The sequence below is a fragment of the Narcine bancroftii genome, chromosome 10 (assembly GCF_036971445.1).
Source record: "Narcine bancroftii isolate sNarBan1 chromosome 10, sNarBan1.hap1, whole genome shotgun sequence".
NCBI lineage: Eukaryota > Metazoa > Chordata > Chondrichthyes > Torpediniformes > Narcinidae > Narcine > Narcine bancroftii.
Window position 1 is genome coordinate 26,739,519 of NC_091478.1, and position 23,511 is coordinate 26,763,029.

General features: G+C 44.9%; 1 protein-coding gene across 1 annotated transcript in view; it reads left to right on the forward strand.

Annotated features, from left to right (window-relative positions):
- zfyve27 (zinc finger, FYVE domain containing 27) overlaps positions 1-14,501 on the forward strand; it is a 185,029-nt gene extending 170,528 nt beyond the window's left edge. The window contains exons 9-11 of the mRNA XM_069900317.1: positions 1,400-1,446; positions 10,638-10,719; positions 13,457-14,501. Coding sequence (XP_069756418.1) covers positions 1,400-1,446; positions 10,638-10,719; positions 13,457-13,521 — 194 coding nt within the window. The 3' untranslated portion in view covers positions 13,522-14,501. The remainder of the gene's footprint in view (positions 1-1,399; positions 1,447-10,637; positions 10,720-13,456) is intronic.
- Positions 14,502-23,511: the final 9,010 nt, after the last annotated feature.

Here is a 23,511-nt window from a genome sequence, read left to right on the forward strand (position 1 = left end):
TTCAGAGACACCAATTATCTGTGGATTCGCCTCCATCTCTCCCACAGCCTCAGCAGCCTCATGGCCCCCTGTCTGTTATAGTGGTGAACCTGAGCTCCTGGTTCCAATCCCCTGACACGATCAGGAAGCTGCTAACACCCAAGGCCTTTCGGTGCCATGTTTGATGTGGTTGTTGTATGTCTTCTGTGTACAAAACGAGAGAGAGAAATCCAGACTGTAGCTCTGCCAAGAAGAATGTTAAAGAAGAGGGAGTAAATCACTTTTCTGTAGAGACAGTGGTTGAAGTAAAAACACACAATGCTAGAGAAGCTCAGCACGTCAAACGGTGGCCTTTATGTAGCAAAGGTAAAGATACATCACTGACGTTTCGGGCTTGAGCCCTCCATTAAAGTATGAGAAAATGCTGGCAAGTGTCTGAACAAAGAAGGTCGGTGGGGGAGGTGTGGCAAAGGAGGGAGGGAGAGAAAGGATGGAGAGGACAGCAGCAATGAGGGGGAGGAGGGATGACTGGGTGGGTAGGAGAACTGGAAAGACAGAAAAAGGGAGAGGGGAAAGAAAAGGCCAGCAGGTTTTGTGGAAGGCAATAAAGTCAATGTTAATGCCATCTGGCTGGAGGGTGCCCAGTCGGAAAATAAGGCGTTGTTCCTCCAACCTGTGGGAGGTCAGGGTGGGATAGTGCACAAGGCTGTGGATAAACATGTGACTGCAGGAGTGTGACTTAGAATTGAAATGGTTGGCCGTTGGGAGGTCGCTGTGGTTGTGAATGGAGTGGAGGTGCTGAGCGAAGTGATCTTCCCACTGAATTATTCAGTGGTGTTAGCTGCAGCCAAGTGGGAGGACACTCTTTCATCTGAAAGTTATGGGTTCACCCCACTCTGGTAACCTGTGGGCATTATTCTAGGGACTGTCCCAGAGGATGTGGCATCTTTCAGATGATACCCTGTCTGCCCTCCAGGGAGAGGACAACTAATTCAATTTAGAGTTCTTTTTTAAAGAAGGGGGTGGTTTCTTTAGCTTATCATGTCACTGCAAGTGCCAACCCACCCCTGTCCCTGTTGTTGTCTGCAATACTCTGTTGTTATTACTGGAGTAACACTGCATTCCATTATTTTGCTCTGCATTGCTTTGTGAGAAGTAATCCTGCGATATCTAATTTAAGCAGTTCGCCAATGATCTTCTGTCCACAGAAACTCAGCAAGCAACCAACTGTGTCAAAATGCATTTCCAGGGAATTAATATTTACTGATTGTTCCAGAGCACGCTGTGGCAATCAAGTCTGCAATAACAAAAAGGAATGCAGAGTTTGTGTGGAATAAGCTTTGTTTTAATAGCTGTGCTCTTTAATGTATGTTTTTACTGCACTTTTGTCCACTAATACACCACCCCCCCCTCATTTCAGGAAACTGTAGCAGCTGCTGTTCCATGTTCTCAGTCCTGAAGAAGCGGGTGAGTATTTTATTCCAAAGACGGCTCGCTCTTTTGTTTAAAAAGATGGCCTGTTCATGCTTACTGTTGGAAAAAAATGTGGGACGTGGTGAGGCGATTGTTATCCAGTGGTATTAGCTGCAGCCGAGTGGGAGGGCACTCTTCATCTGAAAGTTATGGGTTCAAGTCCCATTCTGGTAACCTGTGGGTGTCATTCCGGGGACTGTCCCACAGGATGTGACACCTCTCAGATGATACCCTTCTTGCCCTCCAAGGACAACTAATTCAGTTTAAAGTTCCCTTATTGTCATGAACACAAAATTTGTTTTTTCACACTAAGAGTCCAGTGCCACGTCTCGATGATAAAGAGAGACCCTCGAATGTCCATGGATTCCGCACCTCCTCCGATGTCACCGCCTCTGTAGCTGCACCACTTCCTATCCCTTCCAGTGGTGAACCCGAGCTCCAGACACTCACCTCAGCCCCTGGTTCCCAACCCCTGATACAATTAAAGCGGCTGTCAGCACCCGAGTCTCTCCAGGAGCCCTGCTCGCCATTGGCACCCTGGTCCTGATGCCCGGTTCCCAAATAAAAGCAGGAGCACTCTCCCTCTTCTCTCCTCTCAAATTCACCTGATCCCAGGGTGAACAGCAGGAAGAGTGCACCACATTGCCCCCTAGACCAGGGACTCACTGTACAACACTCCCTTCTCTCAATAAAGATTCAAAACTCATCCCTGGCAAACAAGGACTTCCCTCATTACAGGAAGCACAAGATAAGATAACGAGTTTATTGTCAGACACAATACATTTCTGCTGCTAAATTCTCCCTCACTGCAGCCATTGTAAAAATAAACAACTTCAATAAGATTTATTAAATTACCATCCAGAAAGAGATCATATTTATCACCAAAAGCTAGATCTTGTAAATAAAAAATGGTGTTATAATTATGCAGACAGTCCTTTTTCTGGTGCTGGAGTGATTTATGTTTAGGGTAGTATGGGGAAGTTCAAGAGGCTGATATCGTTGGAAAATGTTCTTTAACCTATATAATTCATGTAGAGTGCGTCGAAAGAACCAAAGACTTGTTGATCCAAACCAAGGCTTTTATTAACTAAAAGACTGGAGCGTATCACAAGTAGGTCAACCAGTCTAGAATGACCTGGTCTGGCTAGGAGCAATCCTTTAAGGCCTGCCAAGTAGGTGTGGCTACACTCTCAGTCAATCACAGTCATCCTACATTACCATCTGTACATAGACACATTGGTGATAGAATCTGTACTGTCACAATTCACCATTGCCCTCAAACCAGCAGCACAGTTTTTCATTAACTGAAGTTCAATTTTCTTGTCACAACCACAAAGATGGAGTGATAGACAATATTTAGCGAGAAGTCCAGTAGACAACTCATATATGGTACAACACGTAAGACACAGCACAAAAGTTCAGGGTCACAGAGAGAGATCAGTTGGTAAGAAGCACAGGTTTTGCAATTTTGGGGTTCATTCAGGAGTCTGATAACAGCAGGAAGAAACTGTCCTTGCATCTGGTGTTGCGCGATCTCACACCCGTGAACCTACTTCTCCATGTGAGGGGGATGAAGAGAGTGTGGTTGGGGAGTGGTGCGTCTTTTAATGTGTTGGCTGCTTTTCCAAGGCAGTGGGAGTTATAGATGGAGTCAGTGGAGGGAGGGGGAGCTGGAGCCACATTTACAACCCTTTGAAGTTTATTGCGGTCTTGCAAAAGAGAAAATTATTTGAAATTGCATGGGGAATTGTGCACCAACAGGCTTAAAGAGAGTTTCTTTCCAGCAGCCATCAGGCTCCTAAATGATCCTCTCAACAGTACTCTCATGCTTCCCTTGCTGTGTACAAGTTGATCTTTCTCATTGTAACCCTGTGCTCTTGGACCACTACTTCAGATGGCTGTATGAATGTTAGAGTTGATTTGCTAGACTGCTCACAGAAGAATCTTTCTCACTGAACCAGGCACACTGTGTCAATACATTATAAGCTTGAAGATTAAGCCCTCAGACCAAGCACAAGGCTCATGAGTTACATGGGCAGGAAAAGTTCAGAGTGATGTAGCCAAATGCAGGCAAATAAGACTAGCTTGGGGAGACAACTTGGTTAGCATGGAAAAACTGGGCCACAGCCTCGTTCTGTAAAACTCTATATGATCACTACCCTTTTATATCTATCTGAGACCTGGGCCAGCTATACAGGCACTAATGTCGTCACTGCAAAATCTTCCAAATTCATTGGTGGGCTTAAGCAAGGCCATCACTGTTCTCCCACAGGTCACTGAGGCACTAAATAAACCCAGCTGGCTCTGATATCAGCCATTCTTCACCAAACTCTGTCAAGAAAAGGGATTACCAGGACAATAAATGAAAAAGTGTAATAATGTGCTCAAAGCCTTCTTGGAGATATGCATATTCCCATGGACTCTTGGCATCCCCTGGCCCATGACCACACACAGTGTAACAGAGTGGTCAGGATGGCATTGGGAACTTCAAGTCCGGAGAAGTCCAGTGTCAACAATAAGCAGGTCTCGTCATAAACTATACACTCGCCTTCCCCATCAGGCACCTCCTGCTCCATTCCTGACAGAGTTTGCGGTTCCACATCCAACCCGCAGAACCAGAGCAGAAATAAGTCATCCTTCATCCTGAGGGACTACAAAAACAGGCCATTTGACACTTCAAGTCTGTGCCAGACTAGTATTCTGCCTAGTCCCATCGACCTGCACCCAGACCTTAGCCCTCCATACCCCTCCCATCCATCTACCTGTCTAAAGTTTTCTTCAGTGTCAGATTGAGCCCACATTCACCTGTTCAGCTGGCAGCTCATTCCACACTCTCACCTCTCCTTGTGAAGAGGTTCCCCCTAATGTTCCCTTTAAAAATTTTCCCTTTCACCCTTAACCCATGTCATTTGTTTTGTATCTCACCCAACCTCAGTGGTAAAAGTCTGCTTGCATTTATCCTATCTGTACCTGTCAGTAGAAGATTTTGCTGTCCACAAATTTATTGCCACATCTTTAGAGTGTGGATCCTTGCAACAAATGTGGTAAAGCACAGTAATTCATCCACCACATAAAGCATCCTGTTGGGATGTCTCAAGTCTTGCTACGGGAACTGCTCTGTCCAAGACCACAATGAACTGCAGAGAGTTGTGAATGCAGCTCAAGCCTCCCCTCCATCGACTCCATCTGTACCTCCCGCTCTTTTGGGAGAGATGCTCCCCCACCCCAGTCACACTTTCTTTTTCCCCCTTCCTCTCTGGCAGTAGAAAACACGGACCTCCAGATTCAAGGACATTTTCTTCCAGTCGATGGAACGAACCTCTCATAAGTAAAATTATGCAATGATTTAGAACCAAGATTCCTTGATTGTCATGTAATAAAAACAGGTGTAATATTACAAAAAGTTGATCTGAGCTTGCCATAAAAAAAGACAAAAATTCACCATCAGCAGAAATTGCCAGGGCCCCTTACAGTGAAAGGAAGAGAGCACCCCCCCCCCCCCCCCAGAGTCACTGATCGTCCATGGATTCACCTCCAGTAGTCCCGTAGCTCCTGCAGCTGCGCCCATCAGCAACCTGAGCTCCAGGTCCAACCTCTGACAGGAAGCCTTCAGCACTCTTGGCACCCTTTCACATCAGGCAGTCTCAAGTCAGTCTCCAGCACACTGTAGCACCATACAACATCACAGCACAGAAAACAGGCCCTTCTAGACTGCCAAAGTATTATTCTGTCTAGTCCTACTGATCCGCACGTAGTCCATATCCCTCCCATCCAAGTACCTGTCCAAATTTTTCTCAACTGTTAAAATGAAGCCCCCATTCACTACTTCAGCTGGCAGTTTGTTCAATTCTCCCACTGCTCTGTATGAAGAAATTCCCCCTAATGCTCCCCCTAAACTTCACCACTTTCACCCTTAACCCATGGCCGCTGGCTTGTATCTCACCCAACCTCAGTGGAAAAAGCCTATTTAAATTTACTCTCTATCTATACCCTTCATTATTTTGTCTACCTTTATCAAATCTCCCCTCATTCTTCTATGCTCCAGGGAATAAAATCCAAACCGGTTTAACCTTTCCCTCTAATTGTCTGCATTCTTTCTATTTTATTGATCTTTCCTGTAACATAGAAACATAGAAGATAGGAGCAGGAGTAGGTCATTTAGCCCTTCCAGCCTGCTCCGGCATTCAATGAGATCATGGCTGATCTTAAAGTTCAGTACCCCATCCCCGCCTTCTCTCCGTAACCCCTAATTCCCTTAGAATGAAGAAATATATCTAATTCCCTCTTAAATATATTCAATGAACCTGCCTCTACTGCTCTCTGTGGCAATGAATTCCACAGATTCACAACCCTCTGGGTAAAGAAATTCCTCCTCATCTCAGTTCTAAATGGTTTGCCTATTATCCTCGAACCGTGGCCCCAGGTTCTGGACTCCCCCACCATTGGAAACATCCCTTCCGCATCCATTCTGTCCAGTCCTGCAGAATTTTATATGTCTCTATGAGATCCCCTCTCAATCTTCTAAACTCCAGCGAGTACAATCCCAAATTGTGCAATCTTTCCTCATAAGTCATTCCTGCCATTCCAGGTATCAGCCTGGTGAATCGCCTCTGCACTCCCTCCATTGCAAGAACATCCTTCCTTAGATAAGGCGACCAAAACTGCACACAATACTCCAGGTGGGGTCTCACCAAGGCTCTGTACAGCTGCAGTAAGGTATCCTTATTCCTATACTCAAACCCTCTTAATATGAAGGCCAACATACCATTTGCCTTTTAAACTTACTGCTGTACCTGCATGCTTGCCTTCAGTGACTGGTGCACAAGAACCCCTAGGTCTCTCTGCACTTCCCCATCTCCCAATCTATTGCCATTCAAATAGTAATCTGCCCTCCAGTTTGTATTACCAAAGTGGATAACCTCACATTTATCCACATTGTAGTGCATTTGCCATGTATTTGCCCAGTCCCCCAATTTATCCAAATCACACTGGAGCTTCCTGACCCCCTTCTTCAGTGCACACAACCCCTCCTAGCTTAGTGTCATCTGCAAATTTGGAGATATTACATCCAATCCCCTCATCTAGATCATTAATGTAAATTGTGAACAGCTTCGGTCCCAGTACAGATCCCTGTGGCACCCCACTGGTCACCGCCTGCCACTCAGAAAACGAGCCGTTTATCCCAACTCTGTGTCTTCTATCTGCCAGCCAGTTCTCAATCCAATACCTTGCCCCCAATCCCATGAGCCTTGATTTTGCATGCCAGTCGTTTATGTGGGACCTTATCGAAGGCCTTTTGGAAATCCAGGTACACCACATCCACTGGCTCTCCCCCATCTATTTTACCTGTCACCATCTCAAAGAATTCCAATAGATTTGTCAAGCACGATTTATCTTTTGTAAATCCATGTTGACTCTGTCCGATCCCTTCTCTGCTAGTCATATGTTCCGCTATTACATCCTTAATAATGGATTCCATCATTTTGCCCACTACTGATGTAAGGCTCACCGGCCTATAATTCCCCGCTTTATCTCTACCCCCCCTTTTTAAATAGTGGGGTAACATTAGCTACCCTCCAATCCATGGGTACGGATCCTGAGTCTATCGAGTTCTGGAAAATAATTCTTAAAGCATCTGCTATCTGAATGTCCACTTCTTTAAGTACCCTAGGATGTAGATTATCAGGCCCTTGGGATTTATTGGCCGTCAATCCCTTCAATTTCCCCAAGACCATGTCCTTCGAGATACTGATTTCTTTCAGCTCCTCCCTTGTATTAGTCTCTATGTTTCCCAACATCCTTGGGAGGTTATTTGTATCCTCTCTTGTAAAAACAGAACTAAATTAAGAATTTAATTGGTCTGCCATTTCCTTATTCCCCGTTATATATTCCCCTGATTCTGACTGCAAGGGATCTACTCTGGATTTCACCAATCTTTTCCTCTTGACATATCTATAAAAGCTTTTGCAGTCGGTTTTTATATTTGCCGCAAGCTTACTTTCGTAATTTATTTTTGCCCTCTTGATTAATCCCTTTGTCCTCCTTTGGTGCATCTTGAACTGTTCCCAGTCTTCGGATTTGGTACCTTTTTTGGCCAATTGATATGCTCTCTCTTTGGAGCTAATGCTGTGTCTAAATTCCTTTCTTATCCACGGTTGAATCACCTTTTTTGGTTTATTTTTATGCCAAACCGGTATAAACAATTTCTGCAGTTCTTCCATTAGATCTTTGAATGCTTTCCATTGTCTATCCACCGTCAACCCCCCCCCCCACCCATAAACACCACCCAATCAATCTTACTCAACTTCCATCTCATACCATCATAATTCCCTTTATTTAAATTCAGGACCTTAGTCTCGGTTTTAATTTCTTCACTCTCCATGTCGAGTGAGAATTCGATCATATTGTGATCGCTCCTACCCAAAGGGCCTCGTACAACAAGATTGCTGATTAGCCCCTTTTCATTGCATAATAAACTACACAAAATACTCAAAAGTTTGGCGTCATCAATGTCTTAAACAACTTTATGATAACATCCCAACACCTATACTCAATACTTTGATTGATGAAGGCCAATATTCCAAAAACTCTCTTTACAACCTGATCAACCTGTGATGTCAAGGTATTATGTATCTGTATTCCCAGATCCCTCTGTTCTACCGCACTCCTTTTACCATGTGTGTCCTTCCTTCGTTTGTCCTTCCAAAATACAACACCTCATACTTGTCTGCATTAAATTCCATCTGCCGAGTTGCAGCCCATTTTTCCAGCTGGTCCAGATTGCTCTACAAATTCTGAAAACCTTCCCTGCTGCCCACAACACTGATCCAATTTACCACATTATCTTCTAGATCATTGATCTCGATGACAAAACTAATGGTCTCATCACTGACCCTTGAGGCATACCACCAGTCACAGGGCTCCAATTAGAAAGGCAATCATCCACTACCACTCACTGGGTTCTCCTGTCCAGGCATTGTCGAATCCAGTTTACTACCTCACTGTGAATACTGAGCCACTGAACCGTCCTGACTCACCTCCCATGTGGGACCTTGTTAAAGGCCTTACTAAAATTCACGCTGAAGTTAACTTTAACTGAATTATTTGTTTAAACTCTGCACTTTTGCTTCATTTTGCAAAACCTGATGTACTCCAGGATAGGTTTTAACTTGCCTTGATAGCACTCAAACCAGAGTTCTTCAATGTACCTCAGCACGTGACAATAAATCATCCAATTCAATTCATTTCAACATGAGACTTTTAAAATTTAATTTTCCCGATCTTTTTAACGTATTCCATCACTAGAAGAATATGGAGTGCGTCACATCCTTGACCTCGCTGAGCTCTTTGCTTGCGATAACCTAACAATGACTACCTGGTTCAAAGAACTCTTTGTTCCCCTTCCGCCAGCAGCATGGCTATTGCACCCACTCTGTGAGTGACCTCAGGAAAACAGCCTTACACAACTCCAAACCCCAGCACCACTCCATCCCTTGCCAGTGTGCTTCAGCTTGTTCGCTCTCGCGCATCCCCCCCCCCCCCCCCCAATCCACAAAGCCATCACCACAGTCCAAGCACTCCACACTGTCGGTGCCATTCATCTTTAGCTGTTCAGAATGTGGAGGATTGATTGGAGATGTCATGCAATGTTCTGGGGGAGGGTGCTCCATATTTCAGCTTAGGAATGTCTTCAACCCCACTTCAGGTTCCCCCTTGACTGGAAGGGGAGGGGGAAAGGGGGAATGCAGGAGACCAATCCTTACCTGAATTGGACCCAAGCCTAGTTCCCGTAATTGAGGCAACCACCCATTGCCCTCGGGACAATTCAGCCAGTTCCGGACATGGAATCTCCAGCATTCCTGCTCACCCCTCATCACCCGCTTTTGAAAGGGAACATTTATTCATGTTATTGTTGGCAGCAGATGTGTAACCACAAGGAATGCTGCAGAGGGCTCTGGCAGTCCTCCAGTCCCCGTGCAGTTTCTTGGTTTAGCTCAGAGGCTCTGTCCGATTCACACTGGACGACTCTTTTCGATGTCACTGAAGATGCCTGTTTGAAATCACGGGTCCAGTCACAGGGTTGAATCTATTAAGGCAAAAAGCTTATCCATTTTTCCTCTGCAATATTTCAGGAATTGTAACACAAGCAATTAAAAGAGCAGCTGCACTACCGTGCTAATAAACACCATCCAATCCATGCTTTAAACATTGGCTCAATAATATCAAAAATAATACTGTGCAAGATTGATTATTGTTCTTTAGTAACACTGCACAACAGTTGCAAATAGTTTTTTAAACTGGGTATCGTTATCATTGATTTTTTTTTGGGTGTTTCTGACACTGAGCAGTATGATCTATTGGAGCTAGGTACTGCGCTATGGGCCTCTAACTTTGAAGCTTATTCTCGTTATTGATTGGAGTTTTGCATAAACAGAGTCCATCCAGTGCTCTAACTGGGTATCAGTAGCTTATACAGTAAAAACACAATGCTGGAGAAACTCAGCAGGTCCAACAGTATACCTTGTATAGCAAAGATAAAGATACAGAACCAACATTTCGGGCCTGAGCCCTTCATCAAGGTATGGACAAAATCTGGCCAAGCACCTGAACAAAATAGTGGAGGAGGAGGTGGGGGAGGGAGGGAGGATGGTTCTGTGAATGGAGAGGGAAAGGGATGGTGAGCTGGCGAAAAGGAAACGGAGGTATGGGGGAAGAGAGGGAAAATGGGGAGTGCACAAGGAGAAGCCAGAGAAACCGATGTTAATGCCATCCGGTTGGAGAGGGCCCAGATGGAAAATCAAATGCTGTTCCTCCAATGAGCGGGTGGACTTGGAAGGGTAGTGCATGAGGTCATGGAGAAACGTGGGTGGGGCGCGGAATTGAAAGGGTTGGCCACTGGGAGATCCCTGTCATTGATGTAGACAGAGCGATCTCCCAGTTTGCGCCCAGTCAATCTGATGTAGAGAAGGCCACGAAGGGAGCACCGAATGTAGTAGATTACTCCCGCGGATACACAATGAAGTGTTGTTTCACTTGAAAGGACTGTTTGGGGCCCTGAATGGTGTGGTGAAGGAGGAGGTGTGGGTGCAAGTGTGGCAATTCCTCTGGATTATGCAGTTAGGTCACATTTTGTCCTGTTTGTTAATGCTTATTTTATACATCATCTTTTTTTTCCTTATGCTCAGCGTAACTGCAGCAACTGTGGCAACAGTTATTGTTCAAGATGTTGTTCATTCAAAGTCCCCAAATCCTCGATGGGAGCCACTGGTAATTGATATTCTCACTCTTCCTCTTGTTCTGTACATTCTCCAGTCTTTTGGAATGTTTTTTTCTAATTGAGAATTCAATGAAAGCAATGCAGGTTGGCAGACGTTACCTACACAGCAGCTTTGGTGCTCCGGAGAAGATACTTGGCAGGTCTCTTAGAACTCTAATAGATCACTACAGACTTAGCAATGTGCCCATTCTGCTTAGTTCATTCACCTTTGTGCTGTCAGCTGCCCCTCAGCACAGTGGGGAAGAGGGAGCTACATTTCCCAGTCACCAAATCAATCTCATCCAGTCTTAGTCACAGTCCACAGAATAGGGAGTATGCCAGAGGGCATGGATTTACAGTGAGCGGGGAAAGACTTCAAAGGGACCTGAGGGGCACCTTCTTCACACAGAGGGGAGGAGGGTGTGTGGATCGAGCTGCCAAAGGAAGGGAAGGAGGCGGGAATATTACAATGTTTAGACAAAGGTTTAGGGGGGATGTGAGCTGAACGCAGGCAACTGGGATAACTTGGGACTACAATTTGTTCGTCATGAGCAAGTTAGATTGAAGGACACAATTCCGCGTCCATGCCACCCAATCACACCCAATTGGCCTATATCCCTGGTATGTTTCGAACAATGGGAGGAAACTGGAAACCCCGGGGAAAACTCACTCAGACATGGGGAGGATGGACAAACTCCTTTCAGACAGGACAGGATTCAAATCCATGTCCCGATCGTTGGTGATGTAATAGCATAGCGCTAACCTCCATGCCAACCGTACCGCCCTACGCTAACTCTGCTGCCCTATGCTAACTGTGGTGTATGAGTCATTTGACAGGACATCGTACTCCTGCCTCACTCCTCTTTCCCTCATCCTGTGCACACACACTGTAGACTTTCACATAAAATGCAACACTGCATCTGGACTTGACTCACTGTGTTGAAATAACTGAGAATATGGGCGGAATGGTTAACTTAGTCAATAAGTTAACTTAGTTAACTTACAGCACCAGCAATGGGGACCAGGGTTCAAATCTGCTGCTGTATGTAGGTTCTCCCCGTGCCTCCGTGGGTTTCCTCCAGGTGCTCCGGTTTCCTCTCACCCTTCGAAATGGGGGTATTGGGTGTAATTGGGTGGCTTGGGCTCATGGGCCAGAAGGGCCTGTTACCATGCTATTCCATGCTAAATTTAAAAAAAATTAAATTAAGGGTAACAATGATTAATTTTGCTTTATTTTTTTTTAATGGCTTACTTAATGTGTCAAATACATATGGTATATTTGTGGCAGTACACATTTGCAATGAATTAAAAGTAAGTCCAATTAATTTATGGCTGAATTCTCTGTACAAAGGTGCGAAGACTGCTGTAGAGTTCAGAGGATATCCTCAGAATCAGAATCAGATTTATTGTCATGAACATGTATCACAAAATGTGTTGTTTAGCAGTAATAGTACTGTGCAGGACAAGATGCAAATTACTACAAATTACAATTCCGTGAAATTCCTGGGACCATCTTTAAGAGGTTAGGAGCAAAGGATAATCATATAGCTGGAGTGAGAACCAACTCAACATTCTCGCCTCTCCATTTCCAATCATGGTTTGGTTACCCACATATTGATTAAAATTCACACAGTGCTATTTACTGAGCAGAGTTCCACCCTCTACCACCCCTTGACGGTAATGTGTTTCTAACTTCTTTAGGAGAAACCTGACTAATTTTGAGGCTATGTCTTAATCCTAGATATCCAAGGTTCAAGGTTCCTTTTATTTTCATGTAATAATACATTAAAAATGTAATATACGCGATATACTTTAACTTTTGTCTGCCTAAGACAAATGAAGAGTCACCATGAGCATTGCCCGTGAGAAAGAGACCCTTCAGAGACACTGAGTGTCCATGGATTCGCTTCCTGTAGCCTCTGCAACCACACAGACTTCTCTTTGATCCATCAGAAAACCCAGATCTAAACCTCCGTTGCAATCAGAAACCCTTCGGGAGCCCTTTTTGCCTTCAGCACCCTTTTGAATCCTGGCTCCAATGCCTGGTTCCCATGAGCGAGTCTTCAGCAACCCGCAGTCTTTGCATCCCAAAGAGCAGAGGTATATTTCCCTTGATCCACTCAGTCATTAACTTTTGATCTGCCAAGAGAAGTAATTCTAGTTTGTATGGAGTCCGTGTTGATTTTAACAAATCTACCCTGCACTCCCTATGAGGCTGAAGTAACCCTTCCAAGCCATGGTGTCCCGAACCGCTCACAATACTCCAGCTATTTTCCAGCATTTGCAGATTCCCTTCCAAGTCACACACAATCCTCCTCTGGAAATATATCGGCAGTGTGTCCAGACCCTGAAACTCCCTCCCAACAGCCCTGAAGGCAAGAGAGACTGCAGATGTTGGAATCTGGGCAAAAATCAATTTGCTGGAGTAACTTAACGGGTCAAGTAGCAATAGTGGGAAAAAAAGAGTGGTCGATGATCTGAACCCTTCATCAACCCTCCAATGAGTCTCAGTGAATGGTCCGACCATTGGCCATTCTTTGCTTCGCACTACTCATCCTGCTGAGTTTCTCCATCGCATTGTAGTTAACACAGTGAAGGACCGGAGCAGTTCAAGAAGATGGCTCCTCCTCACCCTTGTAAAGCATTTAGGGATGGCCACATTCGGAGAAATGGGTAAATTTTACAAAAGAATGGAAAACATTTGGCAGCAAGATCCAATGCACTAAAAGCCTTCTCTTTCTCTTTCAGCACCAGATGCTCAACGAGAGACAGTGTTCGTGTGTGCTCAGTGCTATTTTATTTTGACCAAATAGGATGATGCACTCTCTCCCTTCTCTCTGCCCTCTCTGACCCTTCTCCCTCCTTTCTCCCTCTCTCCTTCCCTCCCTCTCCATCCCTCCCTTCTCCCACCCTACCTTCCCTTCGCCCTCCCTCCCCTCTCCCTCTCTTCCTCCTTCCCTCCCTTCTCTCTCCTCCCTTCCTCCCCTCCTCTCTTCATCCCTTTCCCTCCCTCCTGTCCCTCCCTTCCTCCCTCCTTCCCACTGTCCTTTCCTCCCACCCTCCTCCATTCTCCATCCCTACCCCTTCATCCCTCATCCTTTCTCCCTCCCTCCCCATCCTCCCCCTTCCCTCCCTTTTCCCTTCCTTGTTCCTCCCACCCTCCCTGCTCCCTCCCTCTATCCCTTCTCCCTCCCCATGTTCCTCCCTCCCTTCCCATCCTTCCCTCCCTACATCTCTTCTCCCTCCCTCTCACCCTACCTTCTCCCTCCCTCTCTCCCAATCCCTCCCTAACTTTTTTCCTTCTCCCTCCCTTCCTCCCTCATCACTCCCTCCTCCTACTCACCTCATCCCTCACGCCCTTCCTCCCTTTTTCTTTACTCTTTCTTTCTTTGTTTATATGGGCATTTTATTTTTTATGTTCTAAATGGAGTTCACCCAATTGGCAGGCGTGGAGTTGAAACGATGGATTGAAGGTGATGTGCCCTGCATGGGGATCAGGGAAGTAGTTCAGTCATGAGAACAGTTTTGATTCTGGAGCTAGTGCTGTTTTCAAATAATATAATGCTGCAAAAAAAATAATATATATATCCTGATATCTTCCCTTCTGCTGTATATATTATGAAATTAGACACTTCCTGGGTTTTTTTTTTGTATAGTGTGCGATGTAGAACAACATTTAAAGAGCTGGTGACAACTCTCCAAATCCTGACACTACATTTCTTTGCGATTGATTTGGTATCTGTGATGCTGGTCTGAATTTTTCTCAATAAAAACAACACTCTGCGGAAAATTATCTGTAGTGTCTTGTGAGGTGTGATGTGATCTCATTGGTTGGGGCACTCTGATCAGAAGATTAATAACTGTGTGAAAAATCAGCCAATTACTGCTCGTTAAAACTTCTGCAACTGTTCATTTCTTTGTTTCCTGACAAAGACCATGGCAAAAGAGGCAACGCATACACACAAGCTCAATGAAGAGATGAAACAAAATTCTTACTTGCTGCCACCACATGTAAGGTAACCCAGCTACAGTTGTATAAATTACCATGATGTGTCATGAAAGGTAAAAGAGATATAAAATATAAAGAGTGGAACACGAAAGTCTGTAGCCATTGTGATTGTAGTAAAAACGCAGAGATGCTGGAAGATCTCAGTGGGTCCCGCAGTGCCCTTTAACAGGAGGTAAATATATATAACCAATGCTTTGGGTCTGAGCCCTTCCTCAAGATAGTATGTGTAAAAGCAGACAGGCACCTGAATTAAAAGAAAGGGCAGGGGGAGGAGTACAGACCAACAGACAAAAGGTTTTAATTGAATATGGATAATAGGCCAGGAGCGTGGAAAGGTGAGAATTGATTGGGGGAGGGGGTAGCTCTGTGAATGCGGAGCTGGATGAAAATAGACAGAGGGGAAAGGGAAGAGGGAGACAGAGCTAGAGGAGAGAAGACCTAGTGAAATATGGGGGAGGGGGTGTTTATAGAAATCCTTGATCTTATCGCCATCCGGTTGGATGATGACCAGATGGAATATGAGGTGTTGTTCCTCCAATGGGCGTGCTGTCTCAGTCTAGCAGTGCATGATATAATGGATAGACTTGTCAGCATGGGATTGGGGCAGGGAATTGAAATGGGCGGCCACTGGGAAATCCATGCTATTGCGGCGGACAGAGTTGAGTTGCTCAATGAAACGATCTCCCAGTCTGCATCTGATGTAGAGGAAGCACAACAGGAGCAGAGGATACATGAGATGACCCTTTCAGATTCACAAGCAAAGTGTTGCTTCATTTGGAAAGACTGTTTGGGACTCTGAATGCAACCTGCTGAGTTCCTCCAGCAATTCTGTGTTTTATGATTGAAGTGAATTAATGAAGTGAAAGACGAGGAATCCAGTATAATGTAGATTTAATGTAAAAGGTAGTGATCTAACGGTCCTGAGTTTAATGTGAGGGAATTATTGCCAATAAAATTAACATTATTGCCATAGAAATTATTGCTGAAAGAAAAATAGAGGGTTACGAGGTATTTTTTTGGTGGAAATATATCAGCATAGCTTCAAGGGCCGAAGGCCCTGTACTGTATTGTAATGTTCTGTGTTCTACAGGGGAGGCAAGGAGAAGAGGGCACAACTTCAGGATCGAAGTGCTCCCATTTAAAACAGAGATGTGGAAGAATTCCTCTGGAATTTGCTACCATTGGTGGCTGTGGAGGCCAGGTCGTTGGGTGTATTTGACGCAGAGATTGATAGGTATCTGAATAGTTAGGGTATCAATAGTTACGGGAGAGGGCAGGGGAGTGGGGCTGAGTGGGAGAAGTGAGTAGCCTACTTCTGGTGCTATATCTTACAGTCTTAAAATCCAACCAGTTTACTACTGTCCAATATAGATGGAAATCAAGCTATATTATTGGCTCTGGTCCAGACCCACAAAAACGCAGAAAACACGAAAGTCTGCAGACACTGTAGTTGAAGTAAAAGCACAATGCTGGAGAAAATCAGCAGGTCAAACAGGGTACCTTATATAGCAAAGATAAAGATACAGAAGTAATATTTTGGGCTTGAGGTGGGCAAAATACAGGCAGGTGCCCCTGCAGTATAAAGTATACTGTTTGACCTGCTGAAGTTTCTCCAGCATTGTGTTCTTACCACAGCAATGCAGTTGACTTTTGAGTGGTCTCAGAGAAGGACCGATAAGACCACCTGCAATCATGCTAGCCCTGCCTCTGACTACCACGTACTAGTCAGGCACTCGAAGCACCAATGGTGCCTGTGCTGGGTCTCATAGGAACAAACAGAGACCCAAAACACAGGGGTGCAGCTGGTAGAGCCACAGCCTCATGGCACCAATGGCGTGGGTTCAGTCCTGACCTCCAGTGCTGCCAATGTGGAGTTTGCACGTTCCCCCTGTGAAAACCTGGATTCCTTCAGATCCTCTTGTTTCCTCCCACATCAAAAAGACATGCAAGTTGGTCAGTTAATCGGTTGATGTAAATTGCACACGCTTTGTGAGTGGTTGTAGTTTCAGGAGATGAAGTTCACGAGAAGGTGGGGACAATAAAATACAGGCTTCCTGTAGGATTGGTGTAGATAGGTAGATGATAGAACCATAGAACATTACAGCACAGAAAACAGGCCATTTTGCTCTTCTAGTCTGTGCTGAACTCTTATTCTGCCTAGTCTCATTGCCTTGCACCCGGACCATATCTCTCCATACCTCTCTCATCCATGTACCTGTCCAAATTCATCTTAAATGTTAAAATAGAGCCCGCATTCACCATCTTCAGCTGGAAACTTATTCCACCCTCCCACCACTCTGCGTGAAGAAATTCCCCTAATGTTCCCCCTAAACATTTCCTCTTTCACCCTTAACCATGTCCTCTGGTTTGTATCTCACCTACCCTTAGTGGAAAAAGCCTACTTCCATTTACTCTATTTATACCCCTCAATTTTGTATACCTCTATCAAATATCCCCTCATTCTTCTACATTCCAGGGAATAAAGTCCTAACCTGTTTAACCGTTCCCTATAATTCAGATCCTGAAGTCCAGGAAACATCTTTGTAAGTTTTCTCTGCACTCTTTCTATCTTATTGATATCTTTCCTATAGTTAGGTGACCAAAAGTGCACACCATACTCCCAATTTGGCTTCATCAATGCCTTCTACAACTTTACCATAACATCCCAACTCCTATACTCAGTACTTTGATTTATGAAGGTCAATGTGCCAAAAGCTCTCTTTACAACCCTATATACACCTGTGATACCATTTTCAAGGAATTATGTGTCTGTATTCCCAGATCCTTCTGTTCTACTGCACTCCTCCGTGCCCCATCATTTACAGTGTATGTCCTATTTTGGTTTGTTCTTACAAAATGCAACACCTCACACTTGTCTGCATTAAATTCCATCTGCCAATTGGTTGGTCAGTATGCAATGGACTGAAGGGCCTGTTTTTGTGCTGTATTACAGTATGGCTCTAAGGCTTGCACTAGTCCATTCATCCTGTGTTTGGTTTCTCATTAATCTTGTTGGGGAGCAAGGTATTGTTGGCTTTAGTTTACAGTTATCTGAGTTAATCCTGTCAGCTTTACAACACGCATTGCACTGACATAGTGCAGACATGCCAGTGGAAGGGAGGGTGTGGTGTGAAAATTCAGGCATTTGTGGCTGTGTTAGATACCTCACAAAGTTGGGGACAAAGGTTATGAAAACAAAGGTCTCAGACAGACTAGTCCAGGAGTCGAAAGTCTGACTGCCTTTTTCTCAAATAGTCTAGGTTCTTGCCTTTTCAGCTCTGTCGACGTTCTTGACCTTAAAACGTTTGAAGTGGGATGTATCTCAGCAAAATGTTTTCACAGTGGTAGGTTTCCCCAGGTGTGATTGAAATAACCAGACATCAGTGCAGGAAGGATATGAGTTGTAAAGAGGGTTGTAAAGAGAGTTTTTGGCATATTGGGCTTCATAAATCAAAGTATTGAGTACAGGAGTTGGGATGTTATGGTGAAGATGTATAAGCAATTGATGAGGCCAAATTTGTGGAGTTATGGCCACCTAACTATAGGGAAGATATCAATAAGATAGAAAGAGTGCAGAGAAGATTTACTAGGATGTTGCCCGGACTTCAGGAACTGAATTACAGGGAAAAGTTAACAGGTTAAGACTCTATTCGCTGGAGTGGTGTATCCAGAGTAAATGTAGATAGACTTTTCCCACTAACGATAGGTGAGATACAAACCAGAGACAGGGTTAAGGATGAAATGGGAAAAGTTTAGGGGAAACATTAGGGGGAATTTCTTCACACAGGGAGTGATTGGAGAGTGGAACGAGTTGCCAGCTAAGGTTGTGAATGCAGGCTCAACTTTAACATTTAAGAAGAATTTGGAGAGTTACTTACATAGGAGGGATATGGAGGGAAATGTGCTGAGTGCAGGTCAGTAGGGCGAGGCAGAATGATAGTTTGGCACAGACTAGAAGGGCTGGAAGGCCTGTTTCTGTGCTGTAATGTTCTATGGTTCATTGAATGCAAGAGAGGCTGTGTGAGGTGTTTACAGGGATTACATGCAAGGATATCGGCAGGGCTGTGAGAGGTTTGTTTTGGAAGAGCCCAATGAAACTGCTACAGTCTGCAACTCAGCAAAAGTTGATGAGAGGTATCACGGATGCGTTAAAAAAATGAATTACTCCAGTTCGAGTTTTAGGAATAACAAAAGATCTGCGAGAGGATGCAGTGGAAACAGCTCCAGGAATAAAGGATTTCAGCTCCAGGAGAAGGTGGGAGGCAAGGTGATCAAGACGAATGAGGTTTTTAAAAAATCTTGAGTTAAATGCAATAGAAAGTTCAGTTGAGTGTGCTGCACAGCATAAGTTCACCATCTCCACAAAATATCTGCAAACATTAACAAAGTTAATTAAAGAAGTAGCATTTAATTTGTTTTTAATTTAATACAGGGGTGGTACGGTTAGCGTAGCAATTAGCGCAACGCTGTTACAGCGCCAGCGATCGAACCGGGGTTCGAATCCAGTGCTGTCTGTCAGGAGTTTGTACATTCTCCGTGTCTGTGTGGGTTTCTTCCGGGTGCTCTGGTTTCCTCCCGTTGTTCAAAACAAAATGTACCAGGTTTTGTAGGTTAATCTGGTGTGATTGGGCAGCATGGGCTCGTGGGATGAAATAGCCTGTTACCTATTACTGTTATGTCTAAATGTAAAATTTTAAAAATTTATCCATTTTACTTAGACATAAACTTAGACAGCATCGAATCCACGCTGCTGAAGATCCAACTGCGCTGGGTTGGTCACGTCTCCAGAATGGAGGACCATCGCCTTCCCAAGATCGTGTTATATGGCGAGCTCTCCACTGGCCACCGTGACAGAGGTGCACCAAAGAAAAGGTACAAGGACTGCCTAAAGAAATCTCTTGGTGCCTGCCACATTGACCACCGCCAGTGGGCTGATAACGCCTCAAACCGTGCATCTTGGCGCCTCACAGTTTGGCGGGCAGCAACCTCCTTTGAAGAAGACCGCAGAGCCCACCTCACTGACAAAAGACAGAGGAAAAACCCAATACCCAACCCCAACCCACCAATTTTCCCTTGCAACTGCTGCAACCGTGTTTGCCTGTCCCGCATCGGACTTGTCAGCCACAAACAAGCCTGCAGCTGACGTGGACATTTACCCCTCCATAAATCTTCGTCTGCGAAGCCAAGCCAAAGAGAAGAGAGAAAGCACAGTAACAGGCCTTTCCAGCCCATGTTGCCCAAATAATCCATACATTTTGAAGGGTAGGAGAAACCAGAGTACCCGGAGGAAACCTACACAGACACAGGGAGAATGTAAAAACTCCTTGTAGGCACCACCAGATTGAATCCAGGTCATTGGCTCTGTAATGGCTGCGCTAACCGCTACATTAAAGGTGCCTCCCTTAACTTTAATAATAACATCACCATAAGAGGTAAATTGGATATAAATTTTAAGTAAAAAGTAACAGAGGCTTCTAGTTTGGTGTAGAGAGAGAAGGTGGAGAGAAAATGGTTCAAAGATTAGGAACTCAGGTTTGGCATTTTTGGGCCAAAGACATGGGTGGAGGACTATTTCTGTACAGAGTGTTGCTGGTCTAGAATCCTGCTACCAGGCAAATGGAAAACATTTGGGTTAACCAGAATGGAATTAGATCAGCCCTGGAGAAAGAATAATCTGCACATCTCCATCTCCCGCTGTCCAGGAAAGGCAGCCAACACACTGAAGGACTCATCACACCCCAGACACACTCTCTTCTCCCTTCTCCCATTGGGGAGAAGGCTCGGGAGTGTGAAATCGTGCACCAACAGGCTTGAAGATGGTTTCTTCCATGAGGCTCCTGAATAAACCCTACAACAGCACTCTGGTGCTGCCCTTGCAGTGGACTATTTATCCTTCTCATTGTAACCCCGCTACTTTGAACTGCTGTTTGAAGATTTGAGTTGACTTGCTAGATTGCTCTTGGAAGAACTGTACCTGATACAATGTGACGGTAACCTTGAGATTCACAGAAGGGTGCATAAAATGGGACCAGATGTGAGGGCTGAATAGGTTGAATAGCCTTCATTTATGTTTTAATAATTCAATGTAACGACAAATCGAAAAATGTTGAAACGTCAGAAGGTTTCACAAATTGCACCAATCACTGCAGGTGAACAACCAGATCAAAGGAGCAATTAGGAAGGCAAATGGTATCATGTGGAGTAGTATAGCACAGAAACTGGTCCTTCAGCCCACTGTGTCCATGCTGACTTTCTTCATGTCCGTGTCTTTCAGTGCGAGACCTATCTAAGTGCTTCTTAAGCATAGCGATTACAAGGCTGTGCACTCAGTCCCTTACTATCCCTGGACACCCACAACTGCATGGTCAAACAATGCTCCATCCATAAATTCATGGGAGATAGCACCGTCATGGGCAGGATCTCTAACAACGACGGAGCAGAGTGCAGAGAGAGATTGTCCTGTCGCTTGTTGCCAGGACAATGACCTCTCCTTCAATGTCAGCCAGATCATTGAACTGCAAACAGACATCTGGAGGAGCGGCAGAGCTCACGCCCCAGTCCTCATCAACGGTGCTGAGGGAAATAGTCAACAGCCTTAAGTACCTCGGGATAAACATCTCTAATGACCTCATCTGGTCCACGCACATTGATGCAATAGCCAAGAAAGTGCATCACGGCTTCTAGTCAAGTTAAAGTTTATTGTCAACTGATTGTAAAAGTACAACCCGACAAAAGAGTGTTCTCTAGCCCTCGGTGCAAAACATGCAGACACACAACCAGACATAACATACAGACGGACAAACAATGCATTTGCAGGACAAGTATTCATTTATACAAATAAATATTGTTTCATGGGTATGAGAGTCTCAGATGGTTAGCGTGAGCAGTTCCTTTGATTGTTCAGTGTTCTCACTGGCCATTGGAAGAAGCTGCTCCTCAGCCTGGTGATACTGGTTCTGTATTTTTTCCCCAGAGAAACAGCTGAAAGATGCTGTCCACTTTGTCAGAAGCCTGAGAAAATTTGGCACATCACTTGCGTCCATTAAAAACTATCCTGTCAGGGCACATCATTGTGTGGGACAAGAACTACTCCAACCAGGACCACAAGAAACGGCAGAGGGTTGTAAACGTGGATCAGACCATCACACACACCCACCTGTGATGCAAGTGACGAGGATGCTTTCAATGGTGTCCCTGCAGAAGTTGTTTGGGGACTTCTTAAGTCTAAGGATGTCGAGCCATTGGACATGATTGATCTGGGTCAGGTCACGGCAAATGTTTACTCCCAAGAGCATAAAGCTAACTATTGTCTCCACTTCAGCTGCTACACCATCCCCTCTTCCCCCAAAGTGTACGATCAACTCCTTCAGTGACATTGAGAGGGAGGTTGTTATCTTGGCATCAGGACACCAGACTCTCAATCTCCTTCCTGCAGTCAGTCAAAAGCGCACTCCACCATTGAGCTCAAGTCACCATCATAATACTGAGGAAGTGCTCAAAGGCTCAAGTTTCACCTGAGGCATGAAGCCTCCAGTTGACGTAAAAGATCTTTTGATATTACATAGAAGTAAATATCTTCTCCCAGGAGCACCAAGTAACATATTCCAAAATTGGCATCACAACTACATATCATCACTTGTTTTTTTCAGGGAAACGCCTTACCTATGTTTCCCAGTGTTGCAACTTCAAAGTGCCTCGTACATCCTGGGATGGCAATGCTGCCAGAGCTGCTGTAGTAACGGCAGCGGTGCTGCTGGTGTGGACCTGCGGAGAGCAGGGAGCGGAGACATAGCACTCCTCCATAGGGTTCTACCACCCATTGCTACTGCCGGCCATTCCATACATGCTTTAAGCGGTCTGTTGAAGGAGCCGACGGTGTTTGAAAGTAAAATTCTGTTAACCCCAGGGTCTAGGCCCAAGATGGCAGTACCTCTGGGGATTGCAGACTCCAGAGGAGCAGTGGGCACCAGAAAAGGGGAGAGAACCCCACCCCACGTTGAGAAGGAGCAGCAGAGGCGACGACCCTACGAGATCGTGACCACGGCACCGGACCAGTGAGGGGTCCTGCGGCTGAAGAACACACAGGCAGTGGGCTGATTCAAAGCGAGGAACTTATACAGACTGCTGGTGATCGCAGTCAAGGGACTGACATCAGATTGCGGATACTTGAGACTGTAGGGATACCAGGTATCGCAACCAAGATGTGAGATGGTGCTGAGGGCTTCCAAATCGTGTTGGAGGTTCAGATCTGGAGCTTGGGTTGCCAATGGATTGAACAGGCCAGGAGCGCTAGAGGCGAATCCCCAGGCACCCAATTACTCTTCAGGGACTTACTTTAGCTTCTCTTTCTCTGTCTGTAAGGAGCACTGATGGCAAATTTTTGCTTGCCTTATGACAAACTAAATGCAATTTTGTGTAATATTACATCTGTTTTATTACATGACAATAAAAGGTTCTTGAATAAAGCAGCAGGAAAACAGGATTCTCAGCTCTTGTCTTGCTGAAGTTTCAGACGTACTTCCTTGTGTGAGATGAGCTTTTGAATGTGAGTTGTTTATTTTCAAATCCACCGAACCCAGATGTCTCATTGCAGGAATGATGTGGTGATTTCTTCCCACAGTTGATAATAATGTTGAAGAGGAAGTATTTGGTTAAATAACCACATACTCTGGCTTATATACTGATTGTTTCAAGTATATTATTTATCTGTTTGATAATTGTGAAGTCCCTTGTTTGTTTTCTTGTTAGTATAAACCCGACAGCGGAAATGAAGGGAGCCGGATCACTGAGCCCC